The sequence below is a fragment of the Priapulus caudatus genome, unplaced genomic scaffold, assembly GCF_000485595.1.
Source record: "Priapulus caudatus unplaced genomic scaffold, Priapulus_caudatus-5.0.1 Scaffold73, whole genome shotgun sequence".
NCBI lineage: Eukaryota > Metazoa > Priapulida > Priapulimorpha > Priapulimorphida > Priapulidae > Priapulus > Priapulus caudatus.
In genome coordinates this window covers 607,963-623,078 of record NW_014577134.1, presented here as the reverse complement: position 1 = coordinate 623,078, position 15,116 = coordinate 607,963, and the positions used below count along the sequence as shown (strand labels likewise).

General features: G+C 50.4%; 1 protein-coding gene across 8 annotated transcripts in view; it reads left to right on the top strand.

Moving 5' to 3' along the window:
- Nucleotides 1–15,116, top strand: part of LOC106821438 (ecotropic viral integration site 5 ortholog-like) — a 74,125-nt gene that overhangs the window by 21,496 nt on the left and 37,513 nt on the right. For 2 of the 8 annotated variants that reach the window (XM_014826234.1, XM_014826233.1), the window contains exon 1: nucleotides 4,517–5,578. The exons of 5 other annotated variants lie outside the window; for them this stretch is intronic. In XM_014826234.1, coding sequence (XP_014681720.1) covers nucleotides 5,337–5,578 — 242 coding nt within the window. In that variant the 5' untranslated portion in view covers nucleotides 4,517–5,336. Of the gene's footprint in view, nucleotides 1–4,423; nucleotides 4,447–4,516; nucleotides 5,579–15,116 lie in introns of those variants that run through there. One more of the 8 variants, XM_014826242.1, reaches the window with a different exon arrangement.

The window sequence follows — 15,116 nt, the reverse complement described above, 5'->3', positions numbered from 1 at the left end:
GTGCGCGCGCGCGCGTGCTTGCGAGCGTGCGTGCGTGCGTGCGCGCGCGCAGATGTGGGTGTGCATTTGTGTGTGTGTGGGGGGGGTGCGTGCGTGCGTGCGTGCGTGCGTGCGTGCGAGTGCACGCAATGACTTTAAAGATTTTTGCTAATAACATAGTTGCGTAGGTTATTCTCTCAGTAGCTATACTCATCGTACCCAAGAAGTAGAAAGGAACGCTTTGCCACTTTTTTCGTGATAAACAATTTTGCTGGCAGACGATTAAAAGTAACTACGCACTTTTTGGTGGAAGAATACAGGCAGGAGAATCTTCTGTGGATTCGCGGATTTCCAGATTTTTTTCAAATTATAAATCATTCTTGAGATGACTGCAAATCCAGCAATAGTCCACGTGACTCTCTCACAATTGTGGTCGCGCTTGCATATATCATGTATCAGTGCTAATTGTGGTTTCTTCCTTTTTGCTCGCACTGCGCAACCTAAAATAGCCCGACTGCGACTGACAGCAAGTGTATGCCTAGTACCAGGAGTAAACAATCCAAATGTAACAGCTTCAGAAGCTAAAGTTTTGTTCATTTTTGTGATTTAATGTTTGCTTTACACACCTAACCCTACCACAGAACGAACCACACCTACCATTTCCCCCCAAAAAATATATGAGAGCATTTAACTAAAATACTGTTGCCCATACTAGAGCTATATACACTGCTACGGCAATGCACAGCAGATAGCAGGATAATTTATGTTATCCTGCCGGATGCTTGTGTTATCAACTTGTGTTATGACATGAGTGTTATGATGGCCGTTAATTGATGTACGCCAGTGTAGCATGGCGTACATTCCCCTAGGGTGAACACCCACCCTCTACATGGGCGGGGAAATTTGGCCTTTATTGCCAAATCTCAATGTAGATTAGAGATGTTTGCGATGGAAGGTGTATGTATACCCTGCTACGCAGACAACCAACGATTTAATGGATAATATGTACAAACCTTCGGAGGCGCTGCCATACTATTTGTGTGGTGAAGCCCACAAAATGAGATATAATTATTTTGATGTTGATGTTTTAATAACAGACTTTGATGTGTTTATAATTGTTCAGATCATAAACAAGCTTACTCGATGCTCTACTTTGCTGTGTGAGACAGGTTCGTGCAGCACTTTGGCAACATTGATCAGTATTCGTCAAATATCAACCAATTCAGAATTAGCCGGTATGCTGCGAAGAGTAATACTGTTAATGTCGCTGCTGGCGCTCCCTGGTGCCAGCTCATGAGCACGTGAAACCTGCGGCTATAAATGGCTGACGTGCGCCTTGCTAATCATTTAACAACAAAACCTCAAATTTCTAAAGTAAAGTAGATTTGGGCTATCTCTCTTGCCGGAGGTCAAATAGCAGTCCATTCATAATTTGGACTCTTGAAATGAAATTGGTGTCTCAATTCGCAATAGAATGTGAGTTATTCGTAACTATTCTGGTGGTGCAGAGCACACACGTGCACACGCACGCGCACACACGCGCACGCATGAACGCCTAACCTTTCAAATTAGTTTAACTCGAGTTCAAACCGACATCCTGAACTAACAATAGTTTGCCTGACCCCCCGCCCCCTCCTTTTCACTCTCTACGTATTAAACGCGTCTGTAGCACTGAACACGAGATTTTTTGTTACACGAGCAAAGGCCACTGATAAAAATGATGACAAAGATGGCAACCGGTAAATTAGAGTGCCTCAGCTTCTCGACAGTTCCTCTCGCCAGGTCACCGAACATCGGAGGCAATTACTAAAGAAAAAAAGATAGCTGAATGGTGACGTCTGTAGCATCAATGACTTCTTTCGTCTCTAAATAAAGAGCATGTTCAGAATTCATCCTCTCCACACGTGCGCTAATTTTCGGTGCTGCGTATAAAGGCTTGGAGAGACACTGGTTTCTCTATGCATCCATGGCGGCGGTAGCGGCAGGTAGGAGAAGATTATTATGGAGTAGGAAACGTCAAACGCAAGGAGATCCAATATGAACTCGTACGGAGTTAGCTACGATTTATAAATCGCAACTCAGAAAACCCTTGTCGCGAAAGTCGCGTAGTATATTACAACCAGAACTAAACCTTTGTTCAGTGCTGTCTCCTTTGCTGTTTTACTATTGATTTGTAGCTTAAAACGTGCCGCATCGTTTTAGCCGATTTTGTTTTCAATTTGAAAGTATTTGCAGCTGAACGTATACGAACCGCTAATGTGAAGGACGTCTGTGTGGGTCGAAACTCAGAGGTTGTTGCTCGCGAATCGTTGCGAGCCGCATCGAAATATCCCTGTGGGATTGAATTCGCATTTTCTAAAAGCCGGCCTGGTTGCGACGCTAATTCTGCTCAGACAGGTAAAGGCCAAAGCGACCCGCGAGGGAAGTAATATAGTATTGTTCGCGTCCCCTTCTCTTCTTTTCTCTCTCTCTCTCTCTCTCTCTCTCTCTCTCTCTCTCTCTCTCCCCCTCTCTCTCTCTCTCCCTTTCTCTCGCTCTCTTTTTCTCTCTCTTTCGCTCTTGTGTGTGTGTGTTAGTGTGTGTGCGTGTGCCGTGTGCGTGTGCGTCTGTGCGTGTGCGTGTGGCGGTGTGCGTGTGCGTGTGCGTGTGTGCGTGCGTGCGCGTGCTGCCGTGCTGCGTGGGTGCGTGCGTGCGTGCGTGCGTGCGTGCGTGTCTATCTGTCTGTCTGTCTGTCTGTCTGTCTGTCTATCTGTTATCTATCTGTCTGTCTGTTTGTCTGTCGGTCTCTCTTTCTATCTCTCTCTCTCTCCCTCTCGTCCTCTCTAGAATTAATGCGTGTAATGATAATGATGAACGAGTTTGAACGAGCCGATACATTGTTGGTATCTGCGCGTCGCACAGCCGTGTGGGGACTTTAGCTTGTTTAGCCTGTATCGGCCGTGTTACTCGCTGTGGTTAGTGCTATATAGTCGCCGAGCCCCGCTCCCGACGTGTTCTAACGTCGCACAGCCGTGTGGGGACTTTAGCTTGTTTAGCCTGTATCGGCCGTGTTCCGACGTGTTCTAACGTCGTACTGCCGTGCGTCGTCTGCGATGTTTTCAGATTTTTAAATGCATTAGTGAAACCGTAGCCTACGTAACAGTGGGCAGCAGCAACAGCGGTAGCAACAACATTAGCAGCAGCAGCAGCAGCAGCAGCAACGGAACAACAACAACGGCAGCGACAACAGCAACAGTACTAATAGCAGTAACAGCAACAGCAACAGCAGCAGCAGCAACAACAACAGCAGCAGCAGCAGCAGGGGCAGCAGCAGGCGTCCAGAGCATGTTATTTCACTTCGCAGCTCGATGGTGTTGTCGAAGTTTTAACCACCCGTCGATCGCTATCGGTCGGTAGGTAGCTAGTGAAGGACGCATTGATAGAACTGTAGTGGCTGATGAAGTATTGAGAGAAGCGGCAGTGGCTGGTGGAGCATCTATAAAAGTGGTAGCAGGCGGATTCTCTGATTTTCACAACGCAGTGAAGTGTCCAGCACTCGGGTCACACCGGTTGACATTTGTGTTATCGTATTAGAGCAAGCTAGGACTGTATGCGGGTGAGGTAGAAACAGAGAGAAAGAGAAAGAAAGGAAGAAGGAGAGAGGGGGAAAGAGAGAGAGAGAGAGAGAGAGAGAGAGAGAGAGAGGGGGAGGGAGAGAGAGAGAGAACAAAAGAAAGAAGGAGAGAGAGGGGAGAGAGAGAAAGAGAGGGGGAGCTAGTGCGATATCGTCATAAATCGGCGCTGAATTAGCATTCGCAGCTACTCGCTGCTATTGCGCACGTCTCTTCTATACAATGGCATGGCCATGACTCACCTGATGCTGGCGGCGACTCGATCGCGGCCGGATGGAAACAGCCGCGGGCGAGCACATAACACAGTCGTCAACGACTAGCGGGCCGATATGATCAAGGTGTAACCAGCATAGCGCCGCCATGACAGCCACTTGTTGGATCGCGTCGGTAATGATGTTATCACGAGACGCCACACTACCACGCAGTTAGCTAGCGTGCCGTGCTGTAATCAGCGACATATCGACGACGTATGTTGCTGAGTAGAGAAGGGAGAGCTTGTGGATCAAGGATAGTTTGGGACCCCGCAAATGTGCTTTCGCCTATGTGCTAAACTAATCCGGGGTGCTAAACTAATCCGGGGTGCTAAACTAGGCTTGGGCCGAGCCTGTGCTCGCACTCGGCTGTCGCTTTACCGTGTCGAGCTGTATATGGACGGACTCGCGGTCGCGCAGCATGCAGCGTACGGTGACGCGCGCGCGCTCTGTTGGCTGGTTGCCACGCACCGCTGTGTGACATCCACGGCGCCGTACAGCGGCCGACGCGACGCGGAGGAGTTGTCGTCGTAATCTCAACCCTGAGCAGCAGCAGTCCGCAGCTAGCATTTCGGCGACGAGTGGCAGCTGCTGCCGATGTCATGGTAAGCACCTGCGCGACATGAATCCGCTAGCGACGCAGCGCAAGCGGGGAGCGGAATCTGCGCGAGACTGCCCTCGCTCGCACGCGTGAGGGAGCAGTGGTGAGTGCGGCGGAGAGGGCGAGAGTGATAGCGTGCGATCATCTTTCTTGAAACGTCGTAACGTTACGTTGTTTATGAAGGTATAGTTAGCCGCTCGTGCAGGTAGCACACAGTACGCACTCGATATCACCGCTCAGCATAGCAGCGCCGCTTGAAGCTAACGGTGTAGCGTGTACCTAGTTCCAAGAAACGGTCTTGCTAGGGTTAGAATACCGTTGTATTGACGTTAGTCACACAGCCTGGTCGGGTTAGCGTGTAACCTGAGCGTATTCGTGCACAGGTGGTGGCCGCTCGTATGGCGGCGGTGTGCACTCCGACAGACGCGCGCGTGTATTATCCGCGCGTTATCTCGCGTGTGTTTCGTTGCTAAAGCAGCTGTGATAGCTGTCACTGCCGCACCGACAAACCGCAGGCTAGGGTTGATGCATCGACTCGCACCTGCTGGTCGAGCGTTGCCTCCTGCCACGTACACATACATCCGTCGCTGTGCTGCGCGCTGTGTTGCGGTCGACGACTTACCTCTACTCTAACGGCCGTCTCGACAATAGATGCCGCGCTTGGGAGGCTGACGTGAGTGACCAGCGGTGAAACAAATACGAAAAAACCTGACCCCCACCACCACCGAACGCCGGGGTCGCGCGCACAGACTAGTACGAGCGCCGCTGATGGCTGAGGTCGTATTAACTTGCGAATGCCGTAATTAACACTGCACTTCGTCTCGTGAGACATAGATACTCCGTTCATTGTCACACGTAGTCATCATCTCAGGTGGTCTCGTCAGGTCGGTCGCGATGTTCAGTTCTAAGAGCGACTCGGACCTGCCGCAGTTCAGCATCGGCGCCGTGAACATCGGCTACTTCGCGCGTAAGTTCGCGCAACACGAGTCGTCGTCGGACAGCGAGGCGACGGACGACGACAACGCCGACGCCGGCGGTGACGATGAAGCCGTGGAGTTGGGCGACCTCGGTGGTCGCATCAGGGAGGCGTGGACCTCCATGCACGTGGTGCGAAGCTTCAAGATGAAGTTCAACAGGTGGGTGGTAGACGCGGCAGCGGCTGAATGGCAGATAGCATTCGTGATACTGCATGTAAGATTCGAGGCATGTGTGGGTGGTAAGCCGGTGCAAAGCTAATTACCTTTGCAGGTTCATGATTCAGTTCAGATTCATGTTCTCATGAATGCAGTGACGTTGTTGGTGTATAAGGGCTGTTGTATTCCGGTATTGAGCTATTCAAGCATTGGGTGTCGTGTAGTGATGCTTTATATATAGGGTTTCCGTTATAGACATATTTAATGAGTACGAATTACAACATGATGTATGTAATACGGTAGATGTCTTCTGTAAACGCTATACAGTAAACCTGTTTATATATATATATATATATATAAGTGTAGTTAAAAGTAGAATACGAACTGCTCGCTCGCCCGTGGGGTCGTCTGGCTAGGGATAGCCTCACGTTGATTCCATGCTGGCAGGGTTATTGTGAGAGGCTTCTATCCATCCCGGTATTTCGACCCGTAGGTTGAATCCGTATGGTTGGATGGTGTTTAGATTGTGGATCCAATAGGCTTCTCTTTTCTTTCTGATGCGGATCGTGTGTGGATGGGGGGGGGGGTCCGAGAATATTTTTTCAATGCCCCTGCACTGAAAATTCGCTGCGGTGTGGTTGTCGCGTCTAAAATGAGCACATATATATACGTATGTATGCACGTGTGTGAACCTGAATATCTCGATGGGGTGTAGCAGATGTTGATTCACTTGTAGACGTATATGAAATGTTGCATTACGTGTGCAGGCGACACACTAACGTCCTTCGTTAACATGAAGCTGTCATCTACTGCTGATGCCTAATTAACTAACACTTAACACATACGAATCAACATTTGCCTGGTTTGCCTCTCGCACGTCAAACGTAATGTGTTCCATGTCACCCCGTGTGGCTAGTGACAGGTATTGTTAATGGTAATAATTTTGACGTTACCGGTATGGAAACGTGTCAGTAAAAATTGACACATGATACCAAGAGCACCCATAAGGAGCGTCTTGGTGATGTAATGATTCGCATACGTATTCGGCGTTACCAATACTAATGGAGGTTCTGCTCTGTGGACCGGCCCGTGCATGACAGTGACAGACCACGCCTCTCATGCTATACCCAATAACATAGAGAACTGAACTAGGATGGATTATGTTAAGGCAAAGCATCGATGGCAATGCGATATCAATAATAGCAACAGCGTATTAAGTATGCTTAATACGCTCTTGATAATATTAACAAGTAACAAGCCAATATATTAGTGTGATATAAATATAGCCTGTTCTGCTAGCATCTATGACAAATACGACATACGCATATACGGTCTCCGATGACACTATTTGTCATAGGAAGATTCTTCCTATGACAAATATTGTTGTATGTGTTGTGCGCATCATAGGAGTTTAGGAGCGCTATTATGAATGCAAGCAGTGAATTTCAGCTGTAAAGCAGAACGAAATTGACTCGCCAATATCTGTCATAGGAAGAATCTTCCTATGACAAATAGTGTCATAGGAGAGCGTATATGCGTATGTCGTATTTGTCATAGACGCAAGCAGAACGTTGCATAGTAATGCGATATCAATAATAGCAACAGCGTATTAAGTATGCTTAATACGCTTTTCGGAACATCAATAATAGCAGGACGTCGCTAGATGCCAGACATAAATAATTGGCCGACGTCAATACTAGCAGGACATCCGCGGAGACCTGAGGAGTATAGCGCCGCAATGTAATTGCGCCGCTTATGCATTCGCATCCTCCAGATTGCCTTCCGGCTGCTGCGGCCATTCAAAAACCACCCGACGCATGTCGTGAAGCCAGCAGCACTGCGCTCATAACATCGGCGAATTTGCAGCACGTACGAAATTGTCCCCGCGCGACAAATCAACCCCGGTTGTTACAACAGCGACGGCCTCTCGCGGGCGTGCGCGCGGGTGGAAGACAACTCGATCTCGGGCGGAGATATGCCGGCTTTTGAAACGGGTAAAGCCCGCAAGTGGTAATTTACTGCAAACATCGCGTGGGGAGGAGGCAGCAGCGGCGGCGGCAGCGGCAGTGGCTGCGCCTGTGTTGCACGCGACGTTATTCAGCTATGTCGCGCAGCTCAGCGAACGTCCGCAAGCACGAGGGGCGGCCGTAGCTATAGCTCCACTAGCTTCCATGACGAGCAGGCGCCGCAGCCTATAGCTCCACTAGCTTCCACTGACGAGCAGGCGGCCGCAGCTATAGCTCCACTAGCCTCCACTGACGAGCAGGGAGCCGCAGCTATAGCTCCACTAGCCTCCACTGACGAGCAGCGCGCCCAGCTATAGCTCCACTAGCCTCCACTGACGAGCAGGCAGCCGCAGCTATAGCTCCACTAGCTCCACTGACGAGCAGGCAGCCGCAGCTATAGCTCCACTAGCCTCCACTGACGAGCAGCGCCGCCGCAGCTATAGCTCCACTTAGCCTCCACTGACGAGCAGGCAGCCGCAGCTATAGCTCCACTAGCCTCCACTGACGAGCAGGCAGCCGCAGCTATAGCTCCACTGCCTCCACTGACGAGCAGGCGGCCGCAGCTATAGCCCACTAGCCTCCACTGACGAGCAGGCAGCCGCAGCTATAGCTCCACTAGCCTCACTGACGCAGCAGGCGGCCGTAGCTATAGCTCCACTAAGCCTCCACTGACGAAGCAGGCGGCCGCAGCTATAGCTCTACTAGGCCTCCACTGACGAGCAGGCAGGCCGCGCTATAGCTCCACTAGCCTCCACTGACGAGCAGGCGGCGCCAGCTATAGCCTCCACTAGCCTCCACTGACGAGCAGGCGGCCGCAGCTATAGCTCCACTAGCCTCCACTGACGAGCAGGCGGCCGCAGCTATAGCTCCACTAGCCTCACTGACGAGCAGGCAGCCGCAGCTAAGGCTTCCACTAGCCTCCACCTGACGAGCAGGCGGCCGCAGCGTATAGCCTCCACTAGCCTCACTGACGAGCAGGCAGGTCAGCTATAGCTCACTAGCCTCCACTGACGAGCAGGCGGCCGTAGCTATAGACTCCACTAGCCTCCACTGACGAGCAGCGGCCGCAGCTATAGCTCCTCTTAGCCTCCACTGACGAGCAGGCCAGCCGCAGCTTATAGCTCTTACTAAGCCTCCACTGACGAGCAGGGCCGCAGCTATAGCTCCACTAGCCTCCACTGACGAGCAGGCGGCCGTAGCTATAGCTCCACTAGCCTCCACTGACGAGCAGGCGGCCGTAGCTATAGCTCCACTAGCCTCCACTGACGAGCAGGCGGCCGCAGCTATAGCTCCTCTAGCCTCACTGACGAGCAGGCGGCCCGTAGCTTATAGCTCTCACTAGCCTCACTGACGAGCAGAGGCGGCCGCAGCTATAGCTCCTCTAGCCTCCACTGACGCGCAGGCAGCCGCAGCTATAGCTCCACTAGCCTCCACTGACGAGCAGGCAGCGCAGCTATAGCTCCATTAGCCCTCCACTGACGAGCAGGCAGCCGCAGCTATAGCTCATTAGCCTCACTGACGAGCAGGCGGCCGCAGCTATAGCTCCACTAGCCTCCACTGACGAGCAGGCGGCCGCAGCCTATAGCTCCACTAGCCTCCACTGACGAGCAGGCAGCCGTAGCTATAGCCTCCACTAGCCTCCACTGACGAGCAGGCGCCCGTAGCTATAGCCTCCACTAGCCTCCACTGACGAGCAGGCGCCGCAGCTATAGCTCCTCTAGCCTCCACTGACGAGCAGGCAGCCGCAGCTATAGCTCTACTAGCATCCACCTGACGAGCAGGCGCCGCAGCTATAGCCTCACTAGCCTCCACTGACGAGCAGGCGGCCGCCAGCTATAGCTCCACTAGCCTCCACTGACGAGCAGGCGGCCGCAGCTATAGCTCCACTAGCCTCCACTTGACGAGCAGGCGGCCGCAGCTAATAGCTCCACTAGCCTCCACTGACGAGCAGGCAGCCGCAGCTAGGCTCCACTAGCCTCCACTGACGAGCAGGCGGCCGCAGCTATAGCTCCACTAGCCTCCACTGACGCAGGCAGGCAGCCGTAGCTATAGCTCCACTAGCCTCCACTGACGAGCAGGCGGCCGTAGCTATAGCTCCACTAGCCTCCACTGACGAGCAGGCAGCCGTAGCTATAGCTCCACTAGCCTCCACTGACGAGCAGGCGGCCGCAGCATATAGCCTCCACTAGCCTCCACTGACGAGCAGGCAGCCGCAGCTATAGCTCTACTAGCCTCCACTGACGAGCAGGCGGCCGCAGCTATAGGCTCCACTAGCCTCCACTGACGAGCAGGCGCCGTAGCTATAGCCTCCACTAGCCTCCACTGACGAGCAGGCGCCCGCAGCTATAGCTCCACTGGCCTCACTGACGAGCAGGCGGCCGCAGCTATAGCTCCACTAGCCTCCACTGACGAGCAGGCGGCCGTAGCTATAGTTCCACTAGCTCCACTGACGAGCAGGCGGCCGTAGCTATAGCTCCACTAGCCTCCACTGACGCAGCAGGCGGCCGCAGCTATAGCTCCATTAGCCTCCACTGACGAGCAGGCAGCGCAGCTATAGCTCTACTAGCCTCCACTGACGAGCAGGCAGCCGCAGCTATAGCTCCACTAGCCTCCACTGACGAGCAGGCGGCCGCAGCATAGCCTCACTAGCCTCCACTGACGAGCAGGCAGCCGCAGCTATAGCTCCACTAGCCTCCACTGACGAGCAGGCGGCCGTAGCTATAGCTCCACTAGCCTCCACTGACGAGCAGGCGGCCGCAGCTATAGCTCCACTAGCCTCCACTGACGCAGCAGGCGCCGCAGCTATAGCTCACTAGCCACTGACGAGCAGGCGGCCGTAGCTATAGTTCCACTAGCCTCCACTGACGAGCAGCGGCAGCCGTAGCTATAGCTCACTAGCCTCACTGACGAGCAGGCGCCGCGTATAGCTCCATTAGCCTCCACTGACGAGCAGGCAGCCGCAGCTATAGCCTCTACTAGCCTCCACTGACGAGCAGGCAGCCGCAGCTATAGCTCTACTAGCCTCCACTGACGAGCAGGCGCCGCAGCTATAGCTCACTAGCCTCCACTGACGAGCAGGCGGCCGCAACTATAGCTCCACTAGCCTCCACTGACGAGCAGGCGCAGCGCCCAGCTATAGCTCTACGAGGCCTGCACTGACGAGGCAGGCAGCCGCAGCTATAGCTCCACTAGCCTCCACGGACGAGCAGGCGCCGCTAGCTATAGCCTCACTAGCCTCCACTGACGAGCAGGCGGCCGCAGCTATAGCTCCACTAGCCTCCACTGACGAGCAGGCGGCCGCAGCTATAGCTCCACTAGCCTCCACTGACGAGCAGGCAGCCGCAGCTATAGCTCCACTAGCCTCCACTGACGAGCAGGCAGCCGCAGCTATAGCTCCACTAGCCTCCACTGACGAGCAGGCAGCCGCAGCTATTGTAACATGTGTTTTACACATGTTCATTGCATTGGTAATTGTAGATAGATTTAGTTGTATACATAGAAGCAGGGTTCGGCGTTTAGCATACAGATGAGAAATAGCTAGGTTGGGACTAGTGGATGCGTTACACATCTGCGGGTCAGATGTGGTTTTCGCGCGCAATCATTTGAATAGCAGAGTATTAGTGTGTGGGATTGGCTAGGGTAGAGTAGAACTGGACAGTGATTGGATAAGAGAGTGATATATAAGACTTTAGAAGCATTTGAAGGGACGGTTAGAACTGACGGTTGGGACAGGACAGGACGGGACGACGAGATGGCGACTGTTATGTTTGTAAACAATATATTTCTTTAATTGAACACAAATTCTATATGTCTTCTTGATTATTTCTACTATAAATTATAACTTACAAACTACGTCCCTACACTATAGCTCCACTAGCCTCCACTACACTCTTTGGGATATAGATGTAACGCATATAAACAAGCATGAAGCCCTGATGCGGCGCAGTGGAGGGGTGGCTATTATGCTAGAGCTGTAGGCAGAAGGGGAATATATAACGCCTTCTTACGCGCCTTCTTATGCAAATTAGCGTTATTGCGAATCATCTTCATGCAGGTAACTGGATTACGGCCGATCGTGAGATACATATACATACATACGTGCCGCTATTTAGTACGTATAGCCAGCGATCATAATCTTACTGTGCTGCGCAGCTCGCTGGATAAATATAGGGCTAAGATGTGAATCTGCTCGTCATGCCTGAAAGTGATTACGACACCGTAAATAGTACAAATGAAAAATATATTTCCACTTTTTCATAAAATATAAGTAATTCTGTTCACTTTTTAGCTCATTGTAGAATCGCATGATTGTCCGTGCGTGCGTCCGTGGATAACGGTAACGTGGTAAACGGCTCGACGTACGGATTCGAAAGTCGGGACGTGTGGGGGGGGGAATCCGGAAACGAGTTGGGATGTCGAAGCTGGGGGGTCAAAGGTCAAAGGTCAAGAGGTGTAAAAGAAGAGGGAACATTTCCTCCTTAACTTAAGGTATAGGGAGGAAATGCAGAATTGCGGCACAAATCTAAACGGCTCGACCTAGGCTCGTGATAGTCGGTGTATAGCATCATGGTAGGAAAAGCCATCACGGTGCCAAAATCGAATTGAGCGCTCACAGTCAAAAGGTCAATGGGCACAGGGCAGATTTTAGACATTTCTGGGACATGTCTGACGGAGCGATTGAATAACTTTTTTTTTCAGCGCGTGACTACCATTTTTATGGCTTTATTGAAAGGACCATGAAATGTACTTTTCGCTGACATGCGAAGAGTAAGTGTCGGATAACCTTTGACTCTCAAGAGGAGTTAAACATTGATTTGTTGACTGTTAACAAAGGACTGAACTGCTTTTGCTATTATTAGAGCTCATACCTGTGTGAATGTGAGGCTACAGTTGCACAGTTTAATTGCAAGCAAATGTTTGTTGAATAAGGTTTACGCCTCTTAATCATATTATTTTCTAAAGCAGTCTGTCTATAGCACCCTGAAAGGCTGAACAGTGAATGCCTCGGGTGGGTAGGCAAAACTACGGGGCAGCCATGGCTGTGGCACGCTTCGAATCTTAATTGTTGCTGCCAACCTGCAATGCACATGTGTCTGCAATGCATAGAGATTAGGTGGGGCGAAGTAGCTGATATATTTGTTCCAATTGGCTTACGAAAGTCAAACAAGAATAAAGAGACTTATGTATAAGACATCTTGCTATGCACAAATGAATTTATCAGCAGAACACCAGACACAGATGAGCCCTGTCGCACTTGTGGCCACTTGTTATGGTTAAATGCTGCATTATACTTCTTATTTTACTATATTGTTCGATGTGAACATACACTCGTGACTAATAACATAGCAAGCAATTAAAGGCTCACAATGCGCATCTAAACGCTAATTTCTCCAGTACTTAGACTATCAAATACTTCGTGTCATGCATAATCATACTACCTTATGGCAAAATAAACTCTAGTTTCTCCCATTCACTGCGCGTTGTCTTATAAAAGTATTTTGAAAATACCTCCAATGTTGTTGAAATTTCCGATGTTGTTTGACAGTTTCCCCAATCCCCAAGCAACGTGCAGCGGTGCTGCGGTACAGCGGTACGCGCGCAGCAAAGATAAAACATGTGACGTCACGTCACCACTTCGAGCTATTTTGTTTGGCAAACAGTCGCGTTTGCGCCAGAATGCAGTTTTCTCACCTCTTTCTTATGGGTTTTAAGCAAACGCGCAGTGAAATGGGAGCAACTAGAGTTTATTTTGTCACAAGGTAGTGTGATTATGCATGACACGAAGTATTTGCTAGTCTAGTACTGGAGAAATTAGCGTTTGGATGCGCATTGTGAGCCTTTAATGTCAGGAACACAATATCAAATCGTCCAGGTTTTTTGGATTTTTAATTAGTTGAGAAACAATTTTATCAGATAAGAATTTGACGATACGTTTAGTCCCGTTAGTTCTTACTTTTAATGTAAAAAAATGGCAACAAACATTTTACAAATATTACCATAGAAAATTCGTGAAGGCTGAGTGTGAGCACGCGGGCCGCTAACGGGTGCCGGCCCGTGTCGTCGACTAGCGGGTCAGCAGTTGTCCCCGCGAGTAACCGCTGTGCGAGTAACACATATACTGGGAGTGCATGATTGGTGCCGGCGGTGCGGCGTGAGGTTGCTGCGTCTCGATTTACCAACATATCACGTGAAGAGGGAGGAAGAAGGGGAGCGAGAGAGCGCGCAAGAGAGTGACAGAGAGGGGGAGATATTATAGAGAGTGATACATATCTATATATATGTCACAATGTGTTTTAATTGTAACTAGTTATGCACCTGAAGATTCTATAAAAATGGAAGGGCTTGTGTAAAATTAAATGACAGATTATTCTTTTTTTAACTATAACTGAATATCGTGCAACCTCGTGAAACTTTTCTACTTAGTATATATAAATAAATAAATAAAAAATATATATATCAAGAGTAGATAATAACACAAGTGTGTTGATTAACACAAGTGTGTAAGATGTGTTATTATCTACGCTTGATATATATATATATAGGGAGAGGGAGAGAGAGGGATGGCGGATGAGCGTGCCCTAGCAATCAGCTCGTGTAAGTATTGTCCTGTTATTAGGTGACCGTTGATGACTCGGCTCCCGCTCCCGTTGCCAGGCAACCCGCATTGTCACGCCATCCGCCGTGAGCTGTTGTTAGCAGCCGGTGTCGGCTGAAAGAAATCAGAGAAAGTGAAGTATATCAGCTGCCAGCAGCTGTCGCATCCGCGCCGGGGCTCAATTTTGAGGCGCAAAATGAAAGTACGCGCGGAGGATGCTACTGCAACTGCTGCTGCTGCGGCTGCTACTGCTGCTGCTGCTGCTGCTGATGATGATGATGATGATGCTACTGCTGCTGCTACTGCTGCTGCTGCTGCTGATGATGATGATGATGATGATGACGATGATGATGATGATGATGACGATGATGATGATGATGATGATGACTACTGCTACTGCTACTGCTGCTGCTGCTACTGCTACTGCTGATGCTACTATTGCTACTGCTACTGCTACTGCTACTGCTGATGCTACTATTGCTACTGCTACTGCTACTGCTACGGATAAGTGCCTTTTCAGCGTTAGTTGGGTAAGGGGCATTCGCGGGCGTGTAATGCGCTACTATGTGTTTCGGCCAGGGCCTCAGTGTGTAAGGCACAACGTTTATTATGGTAAGGCTTGAATTTGTGGCGTCGTATGAACAGCAAACCTTCGCGCTAATGAAACTTGCCGAGGCTTGTAAAGCCCGCCGCGTGGCGATGATACGTGATAGATACTTGATACTAACAAAGTAGGAGATAATAACACACGATGTGTTATTATCGTGAGGGTCGTATGGCTAGGTAGTACACAGACTTGTATTAGCAGAAGTGTATTCCTAATCCTAACCGCCTATGCGCCTGAAACCCTAACGGCCTAACGCCTAGGCCTAACCTAATCTAACGCGCTATACCCTTAACTCCTAAACATACTCTCATATAAAAAATAAACATAATACTT